General features: G+C 44.3%; 1 protein-coding gene across 1 annotated transcript in view; it reads left to right on the forward strand.

The window, feature by feature from the left end:
• TACC2 (transforming acidic coiled-coil containing protein 2) overlaps positions 1-14092 on the forward strand; it is a 129499-nt gene that overhangs the window by 27163 nt on the left and 88244 nt on the right. The window contains exon 5 of the mRNA XM_039387184.1: positions 1018-6711. Coding sequence (XP_039243118.1) covers positions 1018-6711 — 5694 coding nt within the window. The remainder of the gene's footprint in view (positions 1-1017; positions 6712-14092) is intronic.

Consider the following 14092-nt stretch of genomic DNA (forward strand, 5'->3'; position numbering starts at 1 on the left):
TAGCTCCAATCTCCCTGTGCAGCTCTGGAACTAGAGCTCACTGTCATCACATTGACTGCCCAGCCTTTGGCAGTGTGTTATCTGTGTATCTTGCTTTGGATGGGATTTATTATTTCATGTTAAGTAAACGTTGCTCCTTGCTCCTAGGTACAATTCCACACTCACTTTTGAATTGATATTACACTTCATATTCCCTAAGGTGGTGAAAATATGCCCAGGCATGGAAGGTGAGGGAGAGAACAAGGTTAAACTGTTTCATCACCAGCAAACCTCAGTGTGAAAACCTGAGGTCCACACAGTGCACGTGAAAACTGTTTAAAATAACTTATTCTCGCAGTTAGTCACCTCTGATTTCATTTTTTCTATATTATCTGTAATGGGTGGGGAGAGAGAGAGAGATCACACCAAGGGTCGCAGCTTACATGCACTGAAATCAAACCCTGCAATTAAATGACCTCAGAGGGTGTGTATCATCCTAAGGCAGCATCCTGCATTTGGCAGACCTTTGACCTCTTTGGTGAGAATCACCCGTGCTGATCAGCTGGAGAAAACATTCAACAGATGGGCCCTTCTTAATCTTCTGCCACACACTCGAGCACAGCCAGATAACAGCAGTAACTGTGGATTGCTCAGCCTTTAGCTCTGTGCAGAGCAGGCTCCTAGAAGCAGAAACAAAAAGCCTTTCTTTGAGATACTGGGGGGTTATCCCTGTTTTTTGTTTTTCCCATGTTGCTCCCTTAGTGTGTTGGATGTGTGTCCCCTCTCCCCACACTCAGCTAAGATTTTTGAATGGTTAAAATGCATGGTGGCTCTCAGGTAAGACTGGGGAAATACTTTCCAGAGTAATGAGCACTTAAATCACTGTGTCTGATGGTTTAACTCCTGAAAGCAGATTATCAGCTTCACAGTGCATGTAGTGCATGGCTTTGAAACATCAGTGGCACAAGCTGGTTTTATTCTTTGCTTCATTTGCTTCTTTATTGACATGAAACAAATAAACGTTTCCATTGTTGGCAGCATCGGTAATGAAGGCATCAGTAGCTACAGTGCTGAAGAGCTGTCCAACCCAAACTCAAGCGTGGTGTCTTCAGAGGTGACAGGACAGAATGCTATCTTGCAAGAGCAAGGAGGACAAACAGACTCTAATTTCTTAAAGCACTCTATTGAAGCAAGAGACACAAGCCTGCCTGTCTTAGTGCCTCCTGCAGACTGGGCCAAAGAACACGTCACAGCAGATCTCACAAGCAGCACTGACAAGTTCCCCACATCAGATTACAACACAGCACTGCCATCACCAGCTCCAGTGAGTGACAAAGAAGAGGGATTAGCAAATGCCAAGTCTGTGGACAGAGGGCCAAAATGTGATAATATTGCTGCCTCCTACACCAAAACCGGCAAGAATGAGCCCAGAATGCCAAGCCTGGAGCCCAGCCCTGCTGCTGCAATCACAGAAATGCAAGGAGTTGCACAAATGAGTTTGAGTGAATTAGGATCTCCCCATCAGAGTGAACAGCTGGGTGGCATGAGGGAGCCACATGTCAGCACGTTTCCCCGGGGTAAAGCAGCAGGAGATTATTTTACTGCTCAGGAGGCCGAGCAGGAGCGAGGAGTTTTGGAAGTAGGTCAGCTGCAGGCAGTAATGCAGCAAGGTAGACAGGACACAGATGGTGGAGAGGGTCTGCTAATGAAAAAGGAAACCTTAATCCTAAATTATCCAGCAACAGGAGGCTCAGACAGTGAAAAATTTGGAGCAATTGTGAATGCTCAGGGCTTCACTGAGATCAGTGAAGTCTGTAATCTACAGATGGGGGCTGGAACAACAGCTATAGGGAATGAGGCGAATCCAGCTCTATCTGTAAGCAAAAGGAAGCAATCAGAAGCTTGTACTTTAATGTCAGAGTTGCCTTCTAACCCTCCAAATCTCTTCCTGGTACCAAAGCCTGAAGAGCCTTCGAGGGAATATGTGCCTGGGAATGACTCTCAAGATCCACTGAGGAGCGAAACAGTGAAAACAGCTTCTGAAAAAAACAAATCCATTTTTCAAAGAGAGCTTCAAAAGGAGGATGAGCTTGTTAGTGCTGAGCATTTCAGTGAGCCTTTATCATTTAAGCAAGAGGAAGAAGAAAAATCAGCTGTCACAACTGAAAGCCCAAAAGATGAAGCCAGTAGCAATGAAATTATAAAAGCTGATGATGTGCCTAGAGAAAGCACCACACTTTCTGAAATAGAAAGCATTATCAGTCCCACCAAGGAAAACTCACTAGTAGATAAGAGGTTGTTACTGGAAGAATATGCATTAAGTACTTCTTTGAGCAGATCCACAGAGCTGTATCAAAAAGAAGTTGAGTCGGATGTAACAGGAGAAAAAAATGTAATCAGAACAGAGGATACACAAATGTCAGAAACCAGTGAATTACTTGAGGCCTCAAGTGAGGCAGGAAGACAACTATTGAGCTCTGTTAGCAACCATTACCAGGACACAGTAAATACCCACTTGGAACACAATCCTGAAGAATTCAGCCTTTGTGAAAACCCTTCAACAGGTGACCAAGGGGAAGAAGGTGAGGGAAAGCCTCTGAATTTAGACAGTAACTTGAAAACACCTGAAGGCAGTCCACAGTCTCTTGGTTGTAAACCTGAACAACAAATGAGTAAAGAGAAAACAGCTGCCCCAGATGACCTGGAGAACAAGCTCCTGGCTTCACCACAGTTTGCAAGGGAGGAATGCCCACGGAGTTCTGGTTGCTTTAACACTGAGCCAGAAGGCAAAACTTCAGGCCAGCCAGGCTGTAACAGGACTGAAAAGGTTTGTTTAGATGGTGCACACAGTTCACTGCTTCTCTACCCTGGGAACAATAATATTGAGCAGAGTAAGCAGGACGAATCCTGGGAAAAGGCTAGAGAAGCTGTATTGGAATGTGAATGCAAAGCTGAGAGTCAAGAAAAGCCTGAGAGCTCTAGCAAGTCAGGAGAAAGTGCAAAAATGCCCAAATTAAAACTCGATCCGCGGGGCTTGGACGAGTTGGCAGGGGCTGTGGATCTCATGGCTGTGCAAACCGAGGAGGCCCCATGGGCTCTGGAAACCAAAGGACAGAATGGTCACACCACTGAAGTGCCTCACAGAGATCCAGAGCAGGAACCCGCAGCTGCACCAAGCAGTGCTGGGGATGGAAAACAACAGGAGGAGAAGCACCAAACTGCAGTGCAAAGTTTCATGGAGGACAAAGAGCTGGCACTGGGAAGCGAACGCAAACCGGGTGTGCCAGTGCAAGCTCAGCTGGAGCAAGTGGGTGCAGAAAGTCACAGAAATATGCAGAGGGCTGGCTCAGAAACCCCTGAAGCTGCAGTTGGTACTTCAGGACTTACTGCTCAGCAAGTGCACGTGGAGGAAGGGGGTGGCAGCCACATCACTGCAAACAACTGCTCCTCTGAGAGTGACACGTGCGGCTCTTCAGAGGCCCCGGAGCGCAGGATCGGGGAGCTGCAGGAAAATGCAGGTGTTCCAACTGCTCCTCCTCAGGCAGAGCAAACGGGGCGGTCGGTGTCTGTGGCTGGTGTCACTGGCTGGAGTTCAAATACACAACTTGAACAACAGGAGCACCAGAGCAGTCTGACAGCTGTCACAGGGGCAGAGGATCAGGAACACAAAGAAAGGGCCCTACAACCCCAACGGCCGTTGGAGGCAAATAATGACAGCAACACACCACAAATGCCTCTGAACGTTTCAAACAACCTTAATAAAGGATCTCCTGTGCTGGGTCCAGCACTGCCCCAGTGCAACTCAGACAGAGCAAAAGAACAGGAGCAGGATAACAGCAGAGCTGAGGATGTGTGCAGGGGTGAGCACCAGCAAAACTTTTCTGGTGTGGCCACGCTTGATTTGCAAGATTGCAACGAGCAAAACAAAACCGATCTCCAGGCAGAAGAAAACTGCTGCAGTAAGCAAAACTCCAACAAGCCCGAGCAGGGTAATAATTCTTTGATCTCGGCCAGACAGCATGAAGCAGCATGTCAGAGCAATGCATTTTGTAAAGAATCTGACAAGAATGAACAGCCAGGCAGCGTGTGCAGGATAGGGGATAATACTGCTGAAAGCTGTGCTGCTGCTATAAACACTCTTCCAGGGACACAGTATTCGGCAAGTGCCACTAACATATCACAGGCTTTGCCAAGTGATACAGAAATAGCACATACTTCTGATAATTCTGAGAAAAATGATCCTCAAATATCTCATCCAGAAACTCAAAGGAAAATGCCATTAATGGCAAAAAGCTCGAAAAATATTCTGACCGCTGATGGGGAAATCATCCAGAAAGATGGAAATGCGGAGATAAGTTGTGAGGACAGTGCTGCTGTGCCAGAAACAAGCAATATGAAGCCTGACAAAAGTCCAGGGGCACAAGGATCTCCTTCACCATCACGAGCACACGGGGAAGTAATTCCCACTGATAAATTGTATAAATCCAGCTGCATTCAAAAGCCAACAGAGCAGCCTGGTTATTGTCAAGCAGATTTTACAGCCCTCTCTACCCAGACCTCTGTATTCAGCCATCCCAGTCAGCAACCTGGAAATACCACAGACAGGGGTACTGGGGAGGAATCACTAAATAATGAGCTGGAAGTTGTAGCATGTCAAAACACCTTAGAAGGTAATCCTAATTTGCAGGTTCCTGCAGGTCCTCAGGTGTCAGCACATGTGGGTCCTGTGGCAGGTATGTGTGTGGGTGAAAAAGACTGTCCAGACCAAAGTTTTCAGGGTGATGGAGACAGAAGTTTCTCCCTGCCAGAGACTTTAAATGTAGGGCAGAGAACTGGAAACTTATCACAGTTCAACTCTGAGAAGCTGAAGAAAGAGATCTCTGCAATTAAATCCAAAAAAACAAAAAGTGAGCTAAACTTCAAAGAGCAGCAAAGTGACAGTTCAGCAGAGTCTCTGTTAGCTCTTCCTACTCCAGAAGGGAAGCTACTGAGCCTTTCATCATCACAAGAAGGCTGTAATGAGGAAATTGCAACCAATATCTGCGTAGATGACAAGCACGGTGAGATCTTAAAGAAACCTGGGAACACAGAAAAAGTGGAAGAGCTTTCAAAAGAGAATAATAACATAACCAGGCCAGACATCAGTATTTCCAAGCAGTCTGCAGAGAACTCTGGAAAGGAGCATGAGGCTCTGACTTGCAGCTCTCTGGATATTGGCTCCAGCATCCCAGACTTTAGGGAGCACATCAGCCAGATATTTAAAAAAACTGTCCACAGCACACTGAGTGCTGAATTACCCCAGCTTTTGCCTGAAAACCATGCAGGCTCCAAGCAGAGTCCAGTGGCCAAGGATACAGCAGAACTCTGTGGTGCTGAGAACTTTTCAGAACCAAACAGGGCGGGCAAAGGAGCTCCCGAGGGCACCTCAGAAGCAGAGGGGCAAGAGTTATCTTTAGCTGCTGAGACTTCCTGCAGAGCTGCCGAGGGCAAATCTCTGCAGCAAGAAAACACCGTGGCAGAGCTGCCACCAGCAAGTCTCCAGGACACTGAGGAAAACAGGCAGCCCAGTAGCTGTTTAGAAGTGGTCCCTGGCTTGGATGGAGCTACACCTGCTGAACGTGCTCCGGGAAATCTGCAAAAGCCGGACAAGCCCACTGAGAGCAGTGGGATGGAAAGAGAGGAAGGCGTGTGCGCTGGTGGCGTTGATCCTGAATCGCTAATAAGCTTAGAGATAAAGAAGCAAGGACCAGCTTCATTTGATGGGGCAGCAGCTGAGAACTTCCCTGCGTATTCCGACAGTCAGCAAGGACCCGCCGGAGCTGTTATCCCTGCGGGCGACGCGCGGCAGAGGGACAGAGAAGATGCTGCTGCCACAGAGGGAAATAACTTAATTACAGGGCGTGGTGCAGAACCAGTTTCATCTGAGGAGGATGTGAGCCTCGCTTCTGAAAGGTGCCAGGATCCCAAGCCAAATGAACAGGAGGGAAGTGAGCACGGTGATCCAGACGCTGCCAAGAGCATCTCTGACATGGCCGCTTCAACCCTTGTCCCGGGAGGATCTTACAGCCACGGAAAATTGTCAGACAGTTTTAATGTGTCACCCGAGGGAAATCGGGAGACGCACGTTCACGGCAACTTCATGGGTGACATTAAGTCTCAGGATGACATGCAGGTGGTACAGGACGATGCAGTAAATAGGAAATGCTTGGAAACATCTGAAAATTCACAAGATGCACAGCAGGAAAAGAACGTGACTGTGCATGGGTTAATAGATTACTTAAAAAATGAAGTAAGCCAGGATGATTGCGTGCAAACTGACTCTAAAGTAGAATCTAGCAGTATGACTGAGGGAGATGCTAAAGAGAACAGTGACACAGTGATAAGCACGGCAAAGGCAGGTAACGAAAAAACTGGAGACGTCCCTGAAACAGGTACTGCAAGGATGTTAGTCACTGGGGAAGACAACATAGCCATAAACACAAGCACTGGAGACCAGGAGGCAGACCTGTTCAAAAATCACCCTCCAACCCTCCCTGTGGTAGAGCAGAGTGAGCCTTCTGCACGTGCAGATCTCACTGTTGCTGAAAATCGGCCGAGCAAGATGAATTCAGAACGTGAAAGCTCACTTCAGGATGCCAAAGGAAAGCTATCACCGCCTGCATTAACTGAGCCTAAGAGCCTTGACCTCAGTGAACTTCAAAACATGGCTGTGGCAGGATTACCTCCTGAAAGGTATTTACTTTGAATTACTACGTGAAATGGTTGTCAGGGCCCCGGGGTGGACAGAGGTACAATTTTCAGGGCAGATACCCGTTGTCTGGGCGGTTTGGGAGGGCACAGCACTTACTGTGTTCTTAAATGTATCTTAAATATATGTTGCCTCTAAATGTAGACTATGTGGAAAAAATTAATTTGTAAGGACAGAGAGGCCCTAAAAGCTGAGGAGCACAGTTCTTACCTGTTCCATCTGCTGGTCCAGATTCCTGCCCTTACCTGTGTGGATTTGCTTACACTTCAGTGTTCACACCTCGTAGCCTAAAGTTAGGCATACAAATAGCACTTCCTAGCCTGAAGTTAGTAGAGTTTTGCCAAAGTTTTGGTGACCCAGTTAAATGAGACCTGCAGCATTCACATGGAGTGCAGCATTTAAAAACAAGGCTACGGAGTAACCCAATTACTCACTCTGTTAGTTGTCTGGGCCTCCCTCTTATCCTCCCGTACAATATAATTGCACTGACAGTGCCTTTGATCACTGTGTTATTCAGTGTTTCTAGTGGCATGGAGTTGTTTCAGATGTGAGTTCTTCTGAGCTGGGACTTGTGGAGCTTCAGAGTTGTTTTTCATTTCATGTTTATTTATTTTCCAAACCTAGCAGTAACTGCTTTAACAAAGTTAAGATTCCTTTTTTTTTTTTTTTAACGAGCTTCTACTTTGCTGAATTCTTAGTTTGATGTGCAGTTAATTCAAAATAATTATGATCTTAGAATAGGTGCTTTCCTTCCATCTATTGCCTTGATGTAGTCATGTCACTGCTTCCTCTGTAACCTCACAACTTCCTTGCACACTGTCCCTCTCCTTCCCATACTGGAGGAGGCACCAAGAGCTGTAACTGCTGGGATAACAGCAGAGAGAAGGGTACAGTGAAAAGCTGAACTATATCAGACAATATCAATGAATGGTCTGCAGAGACGGAATCTTTCTAAGTAAAACCAAAAACTGAATAAGGAGGGAAAATATTTCAGTGCCACATTCCTTCAAGGTCAAGATGATAAAACCATATTGGAAGTGAAAATACCTGAAGCATTTCTGTTGTTGTGAGAATGTGGGGGAATTCTTCCTGCTGTATGCGAGTCAGGGATGGAGGCTGACTAGGATCTAATTGTTTGAGCAGAATGTACATTAAAAGAATATTGGAAGTGTTGGAAACCTGGGCTTTCTCTTTAAGGATCTGTCTATAAAAGGACAAGGAAATTAGACCCCATTATTCCTCTCTAGCTCTTTTCCTTTCTGTTTGTTTCCCTTTATAGGATGGGAAGGTTCACAGTGGGTAGCTTTGAAATTCCCAAACAAATTGCTGGCATGGCCTGGCTCAGGAGCCATAAGGGACCATGGGCAGTGCATGCATATACATATATATATATATATATATGTCTGTGCATGTGTTCCATATCAGGGCGGGTACCGTACTTTAAATAAATACCTGTGGTGAGCAGGGCAGGGTTCTTGAAACAGCTGCTGACAATTCATGGAGTACTTGCTTCATACTTGCATATGCTTCAGGAATTCATTATCACCTGTTTTTCCAGCATGAGTGTTGGTATCAACAGGCAGCTGCTGCTTTTGCACTGTGACTGTCCAAAGGGCTGAAGCACTGGGGACTCTCAGAGGTACAGAGGAGCCTCTGTTTTTGATCAGGCTCGTTTCCTAGAGGAATATGCATTGATAATACAAAAGAGAAGCAGAAGGCATTAGTTGAGCTGGCTGGTCTGTCTTTATCAGGTCCAATACACTGACCAGTCCAGTTTTCCTCTGAGATTAAAGCTGGTTTTATATCATTAAATGTCAAGGTGTGCTCCATATGCTGTGTAAGCTGCTGAGTGGTTTGCAATGGTTTATTGCCCTGTCATCCTTACAGAGGATAAACCACTACAGACATGCAAAATAAGGTGCATGTTTCTAAGAGCTGACTGTGGGGATATGGACCTGATGGAAAGAACTGCAGGGATAAAGAATCCTACCCAACTCTCAAAATATATAGCAGTACAGCTTCATCTCTTACACGATCCCTTATTTTGAAACCACACTGTACTGGGCATGAGGGGGGCAAAGCTGTGTGATCTGACTCTTAAATCCTTGTTAGGATTTCTTCCTGTAGAGGAAATAGAGGAATTTCTTCCCTTTGTGGCAATGCAGTGGGAGCAGGGTGGTCTTGAGATGAACAGTGGATCCAAACACTGCCTGCAGTGATTCCTGCCCCCACCTCCTTTAGGAGTAGAACACTGGTCAAATAATAAGGAAAGTCCTGAAGGTAATAGTATAGCACCAATGACTTCCCTTCAAATCTTCAGTAAAAAGGACAATTAGTTTTGGAAAGGAGGTTGTGGCTGAAGCATTTGCCCCCCTTTCTTGTGGAAGTATTCCTGTGCTATTTGCAGAAGCAGGGAAGGGTTGGATTTTGGCAACCCTATCTGCACCGAAAAGGAGTAAAAAAAAAAACCCTTTTTTGATGGTTTTGATGTTTTTAACTCTCTCTACTGAATCTGTAACTGAAAACCTCTGTTCCTGATTGACACATCTGGGCATCAAAATGTTGTTCTTCCTGCTTACTACTGGGCATCCAACTGCTTCATTTTGCTGTTGGGGTTCTACTTGGAAGGGAAGACCAGGACTTGAGTTGGGTTTTTTTCTCCTTTTGCATTGGATACCCACACATCTGTAATGTAACCCCACACATCTTTCTTTTCTGGTGAGTGTAGGCAGGGAGTCCTTATGTCCCTGAAATGCCCCTGTTTGCATCATGGCCTGTGGCAGATATCGAGCAGAACACGGAACAAAATTGGAAATGATGGCAAAATTTTAGGGATTTTTAGAGGTGGCGTTGATTTTTTGATAACTTCCTGTAATTCAGCTGTCTGGTACATGCAGACTGCCATTGTTTCTTGGAAAAAGTACCGAGGGAGCTTTTTGAAGTGGAGATGGTGAAGTCATTCCCAGATGTGCATCTGTGAGGTACAGAGAACACATTGCATCGTTCCCTGATTTGTTGGTTTGGCAAAAGGCTCAGCTTGTTAACAGGCCTTTGGGTGTTCCAGGCTCTCAGAGATGCTGGGGCTGGGTGTGCCCTGAGGAAAGAGCACAAGCAAGCAATGACACCCATGTTTTTGGAGAATGGAGAGTTCTGCTGCACTGACTCACATGACTTAAAAATCTAAACACTGTTCTTATATGGGAAGTACGTTGCAGCAGTTGGAGTCAGCAAAGCTACTTGAAAAACATTCTTTATGTCCTATGCATAGGTCAACAAGATCTCTAAAGTTGGCCCAGACATACTTTTGGATTTGCTTCATACTTTGTTCTTGCCATCAAAAATTGGCGAGTTCAATAACTCCAAAGAGAATGTTCACTCCTTAGTAACTACTGACTGGTCTTTTTTGTCTGTGTAACAAATACAGTATTAAATATTTTAACAGTCTTGCTGGATGAGGTGGGGAACATAGAACTGCTTTTCAGATCAGTCAAGTGGGTTTTGAGCACCAAGGAAGGCTTTGTGTCGTGAGCAGCTGAAAACAAGAGTCTGGAGTTAAAAGGAAACTTGTCAAAACAGTGATTATGCAGCTCTTTATTTCCCTATTTCTGACCTTCAAAATTGATTCGGGTGTGCAGCATCTCAGGATCACAAAAACAAAGGGAAAAATAGCTGGAGTTGATTTACACATAAATGAAATGCACAAAATTAATTGTCTCTCCTGCCCTTTTCCCTTCGCATCTGAATTCTTTCTTTCTCTTTATTTTCCTCCCATCTTGCTGTCATTGCTATCCTCAGTAGGTGCAGCTGTTAGTACAGTTGTGCTTTTGGAGGTACAGGCAGCTCAGCCTGCAGACCTCAACTAAATTAACAGGATGGGGAGTTCTGGGAGAATTTCATCTGTGTGAAGGCTGAGATATTTAATTTTGGTATTTTTCTATTCAGGAAGAGTAAAATGATGATAACTTCACTCTTAAATAGACACCTCCCATTGCCTTCTAGGAAGTAAAAGGGAGTTTTGCCAACTATTCTAATGGATTCCATTGACTGAACTGACCACTGGTTTAGGCAGCATTCAAGTATTTATAAAATTTATGAAGTATTTATAAAAATGCTGATTTGATAGTGTGCCCTGCTGTACTCAAAACACATGCCAATGGAAAACTGGCTGTGTGAGCCTACACTGGTTATTTTTTTATTTTATTTACTTCTGCCTCTGCTACACAGAAGTACAGAAGTAGATCATCTCTGGTCCTGCCAAATTGTTGGTACTTCTTTCTACAACTGCTGTATGGAAAACATTCTGTAACACTCTTGAGAACCTGAGCCACATATTTATAAGGTATTGACATGGATGGATGATACATGAGCTTCTGTTTTCACACATCCTTCTGTGTTTCTCAAGACATTACATTTATTCAATCAAACACAGGCATTTGCTAAAGAAATCCAGCATGGTCACTGCAATACTTTGTCCAGTATCTGGTCAGGGAGTTTAGCATCAATTTTTGTCTTCTTTTCTCATTACATTAAAAATTACTTTCATATTATTGTTTTTCTAAGTAGATTTCACCAGATGTATTTTCCAGCCTCGCTTCTTCCAAGTCAGCTGCCTGTTTTCTCAAAATCATTTTGGCATATCTTACAGATCCCCTGTTCTCTCAGTTCCAAGTCTAAATCTTCTGGCTCCTTGCAAAATTGGACACCGTGGAGCTTGTTCCATGGTCCCTGTTTCTAATAGAATATGCAAAGTAGGATTAGCCCCAGCTTTGAACCCTTGCAAGGGCAGCTCTGAGAACAGCAATTACAGACACAGGCATATTCTCCATGACTTGGATGTGGCTTCCTTCCAGTTCCTCTGTGTCCTGGCATACTTGCACTGCACTAATGCTTCTCAACAGAGACTCCTCTGGAAACCTGTCTGAAGAGCCACAACTCCATAGTTCTTGACTTACCCTTTTCTTTCAGTTTTCTCTCCTGATTTCTTTTATGTTGATGTCCTTGGAGCCTGTCTTACCAATATTTGGTCCAGGTATATAGAAGCACACACAGGCATTGCTAACAACAGGAGGGGCTTTTTAAGGTATTGCAATACCTTAAAAGTACTCTGGAAAAATTAAAAAAAAATGTTACATGTATCTATTTGGGCCTATTCATCTACACTCACCTCCCCAGGTTAACTCTCACAGTAGAGTCTCTTTGGCGTGTAAGAAGCTCTGCATCTCAAATTGCAATAATAGGTGTAGAAATGTTAATTGCTTCCATCAAAGGCGTGATTGTTCTCGATTCTAAGGTCCCTCTGAAATGCTGAGTGCCACCACTCTGTGCTGCTGGGAAGAACCAACCCCAGCATGTTATGGTAATCTTGTTCTCCTTGCTGAAATGTGCTCAGCATCTCCTCTTTGTTCATCCAGCCTTAATCCTTCCTCTGCCCTACTCTCCCTGTTCAGTATCTTCTCCGCACATCCACTGTCCTCAGTAAAATAAGCAGCTGTCCAAAAGTGCCCCAGGACTCCACGAGGTTGTTTCTAATTTAATGTCACTAATTTACTTTCTTTCCCTCTCACACATTCCTTCGAGGACAGCTGTGTGAGGGAAGGCTGTGGCTGCAGCCTGTCCTAGAGCTGGGAAATGCTGGGCCAAAATCTCTGCTCCACTGGGGTGATATCAGCAAAGAATTTGGCCCTGAGCCTCTAAATGATCAGCCCAGAACAATGGTCCTGTGATCCTTTTCCACCCAGACCACCCTACAATCACCATACCCACAGCTGTCCCACTTTGCTTAAATAAGAGGGGTGTCTAGTTGTTTCAACTGATAAAAAATCAAATTAGGAAGATAGGGCTCTATGCAGGCAAGTAGGATTTAAATGATTCATTGGCCTGAAGTACCTGGTGTTTTCCAGCCTCAAACCTGTCAATCTCAGCTTCTCTTTGTACATGGTGCTCTGAAAAACATGGAACATGTGCTCCATGAAACTCATCAAACTGCTTTTCAAAATTCTTTTCCAGCCTGTTTTTCCCGGCTCCTTTGGCTAATGAAACTCAAACAGTGTAATCAATAAAGCCTTTTTTTTTTTTTTAAGGCACTCACTAGCTTATGTAAAATCTTTGGAATTTGTAAGCATGATAACATTGTTATGCTCTCCTAGCTGATGGAAATATCAAAGCCAGCTAAGAATAACTCTGCAGCAGACAGAGAAGATTGGATTTGTTTCCTGGAATGAAAGCAAAAAGCATGAATACACTGCTCAGTTTCTAACAACTAAGGAAAAAAAATAAATGGACACTTAAAACTTCCATTTCCCTTTCTTAACAATATCATTAAATGAGTCAAAACATAGAGTTAGTTTGCTGGATATTTAAAAGTCTCCAAGACTTTCCACATCTTATCTTTTTTTTTTTTTTTGAATTCTGTGATTGTACATGAAACTTATGTTGCATCCAGCGTTCTTCAAATCTTGTTCTTCTGCTAGAAACTCCAAATAAACTTGGTTTGCTAGAAAAGCTGTCACTGCAATTTGTGAGGCTTTGAGTCTAGCCTAGGGTCTTCTAAAAATCAATCTTACTTGTTTGGAAATTTGCAGAATGGCAGTTTTGCATCACTCTGATCCTCCAAGATGTAATGGGTTAACATTAAATTTTGCCTTTTTTTTTTTTTTTCTTTAAAGAAGGAGGTTAAGGTAGAAGTCTGGGAATTCGAAGAGACAGCCATCCCAAAGCCTCACCAATAAAAATTGCTGGGAAATGCACAACCTAATTTTCAGCCACCACAAATGATGGTTGTGGGCAATTTGTGTGTGGAAAGTAGTGGAAATATAAAGCTCAGGTGTTTGTTACAGACGTGGCTTGGCTCTCTCAGCCAGGCTGCTCCCCAGTTAATTGGGTCTGTGGTTTTTGTGGAGTGAATAACTACGAACCTCTGGTTAGGAAATGCAAAAGAGAAACTCCTCTTTAATTCTAAACAAACTGAAGTACATTTATATGTGTTTGTTGCAAAATGGCCTTAACAGTGGGCACTGAGTTTTCACAGAGAACAATTTAAAATTGCACACGTAGATTTTTTTTTAAAGGGGCATGCAGGAATAGGACAAGCCTTGAGCTGCAGGAAGGTATGTTTAAGTGGAATATTAGGAAGAAATCCTTCCCTGTGAGGGTGGAGAGGCCCTGGCACAGGTTGCCCAGAGAAGCTGTGGCTGCCCCATCCCTGGAAGTGTCCAAGGCCAGGTTGGATGGGGCTTGGAACAACCTGGGCTAGTGGAAGGTATCCCTGCCTCTGTCCAAGGGGTTTGGAACAAGATGATCTTTAAGGTCCCTTCCCACCCAAACCTTTCTGGGATTCTATGATCTACATTTAAAAAAAATTCCCCC

The sequence above is a fragment of the Pipra filicauda genome, unplaced genomic scaffold (genome assembly GCF_003945595.2).
Source record: "Pipra filicauda isolate LSUMZ 115617 unplaced genomic scaffold, ASM394559v2 scaffold53_size3534045_pilon, whole genome shotgun sequence".
Taxonomy (NCBI): domain Eukaryota; kingdom Metazoa; phylum Chordata; class Aves; order Passeriformes; family Pipridae; genus Pipra; species Pipra filicauda.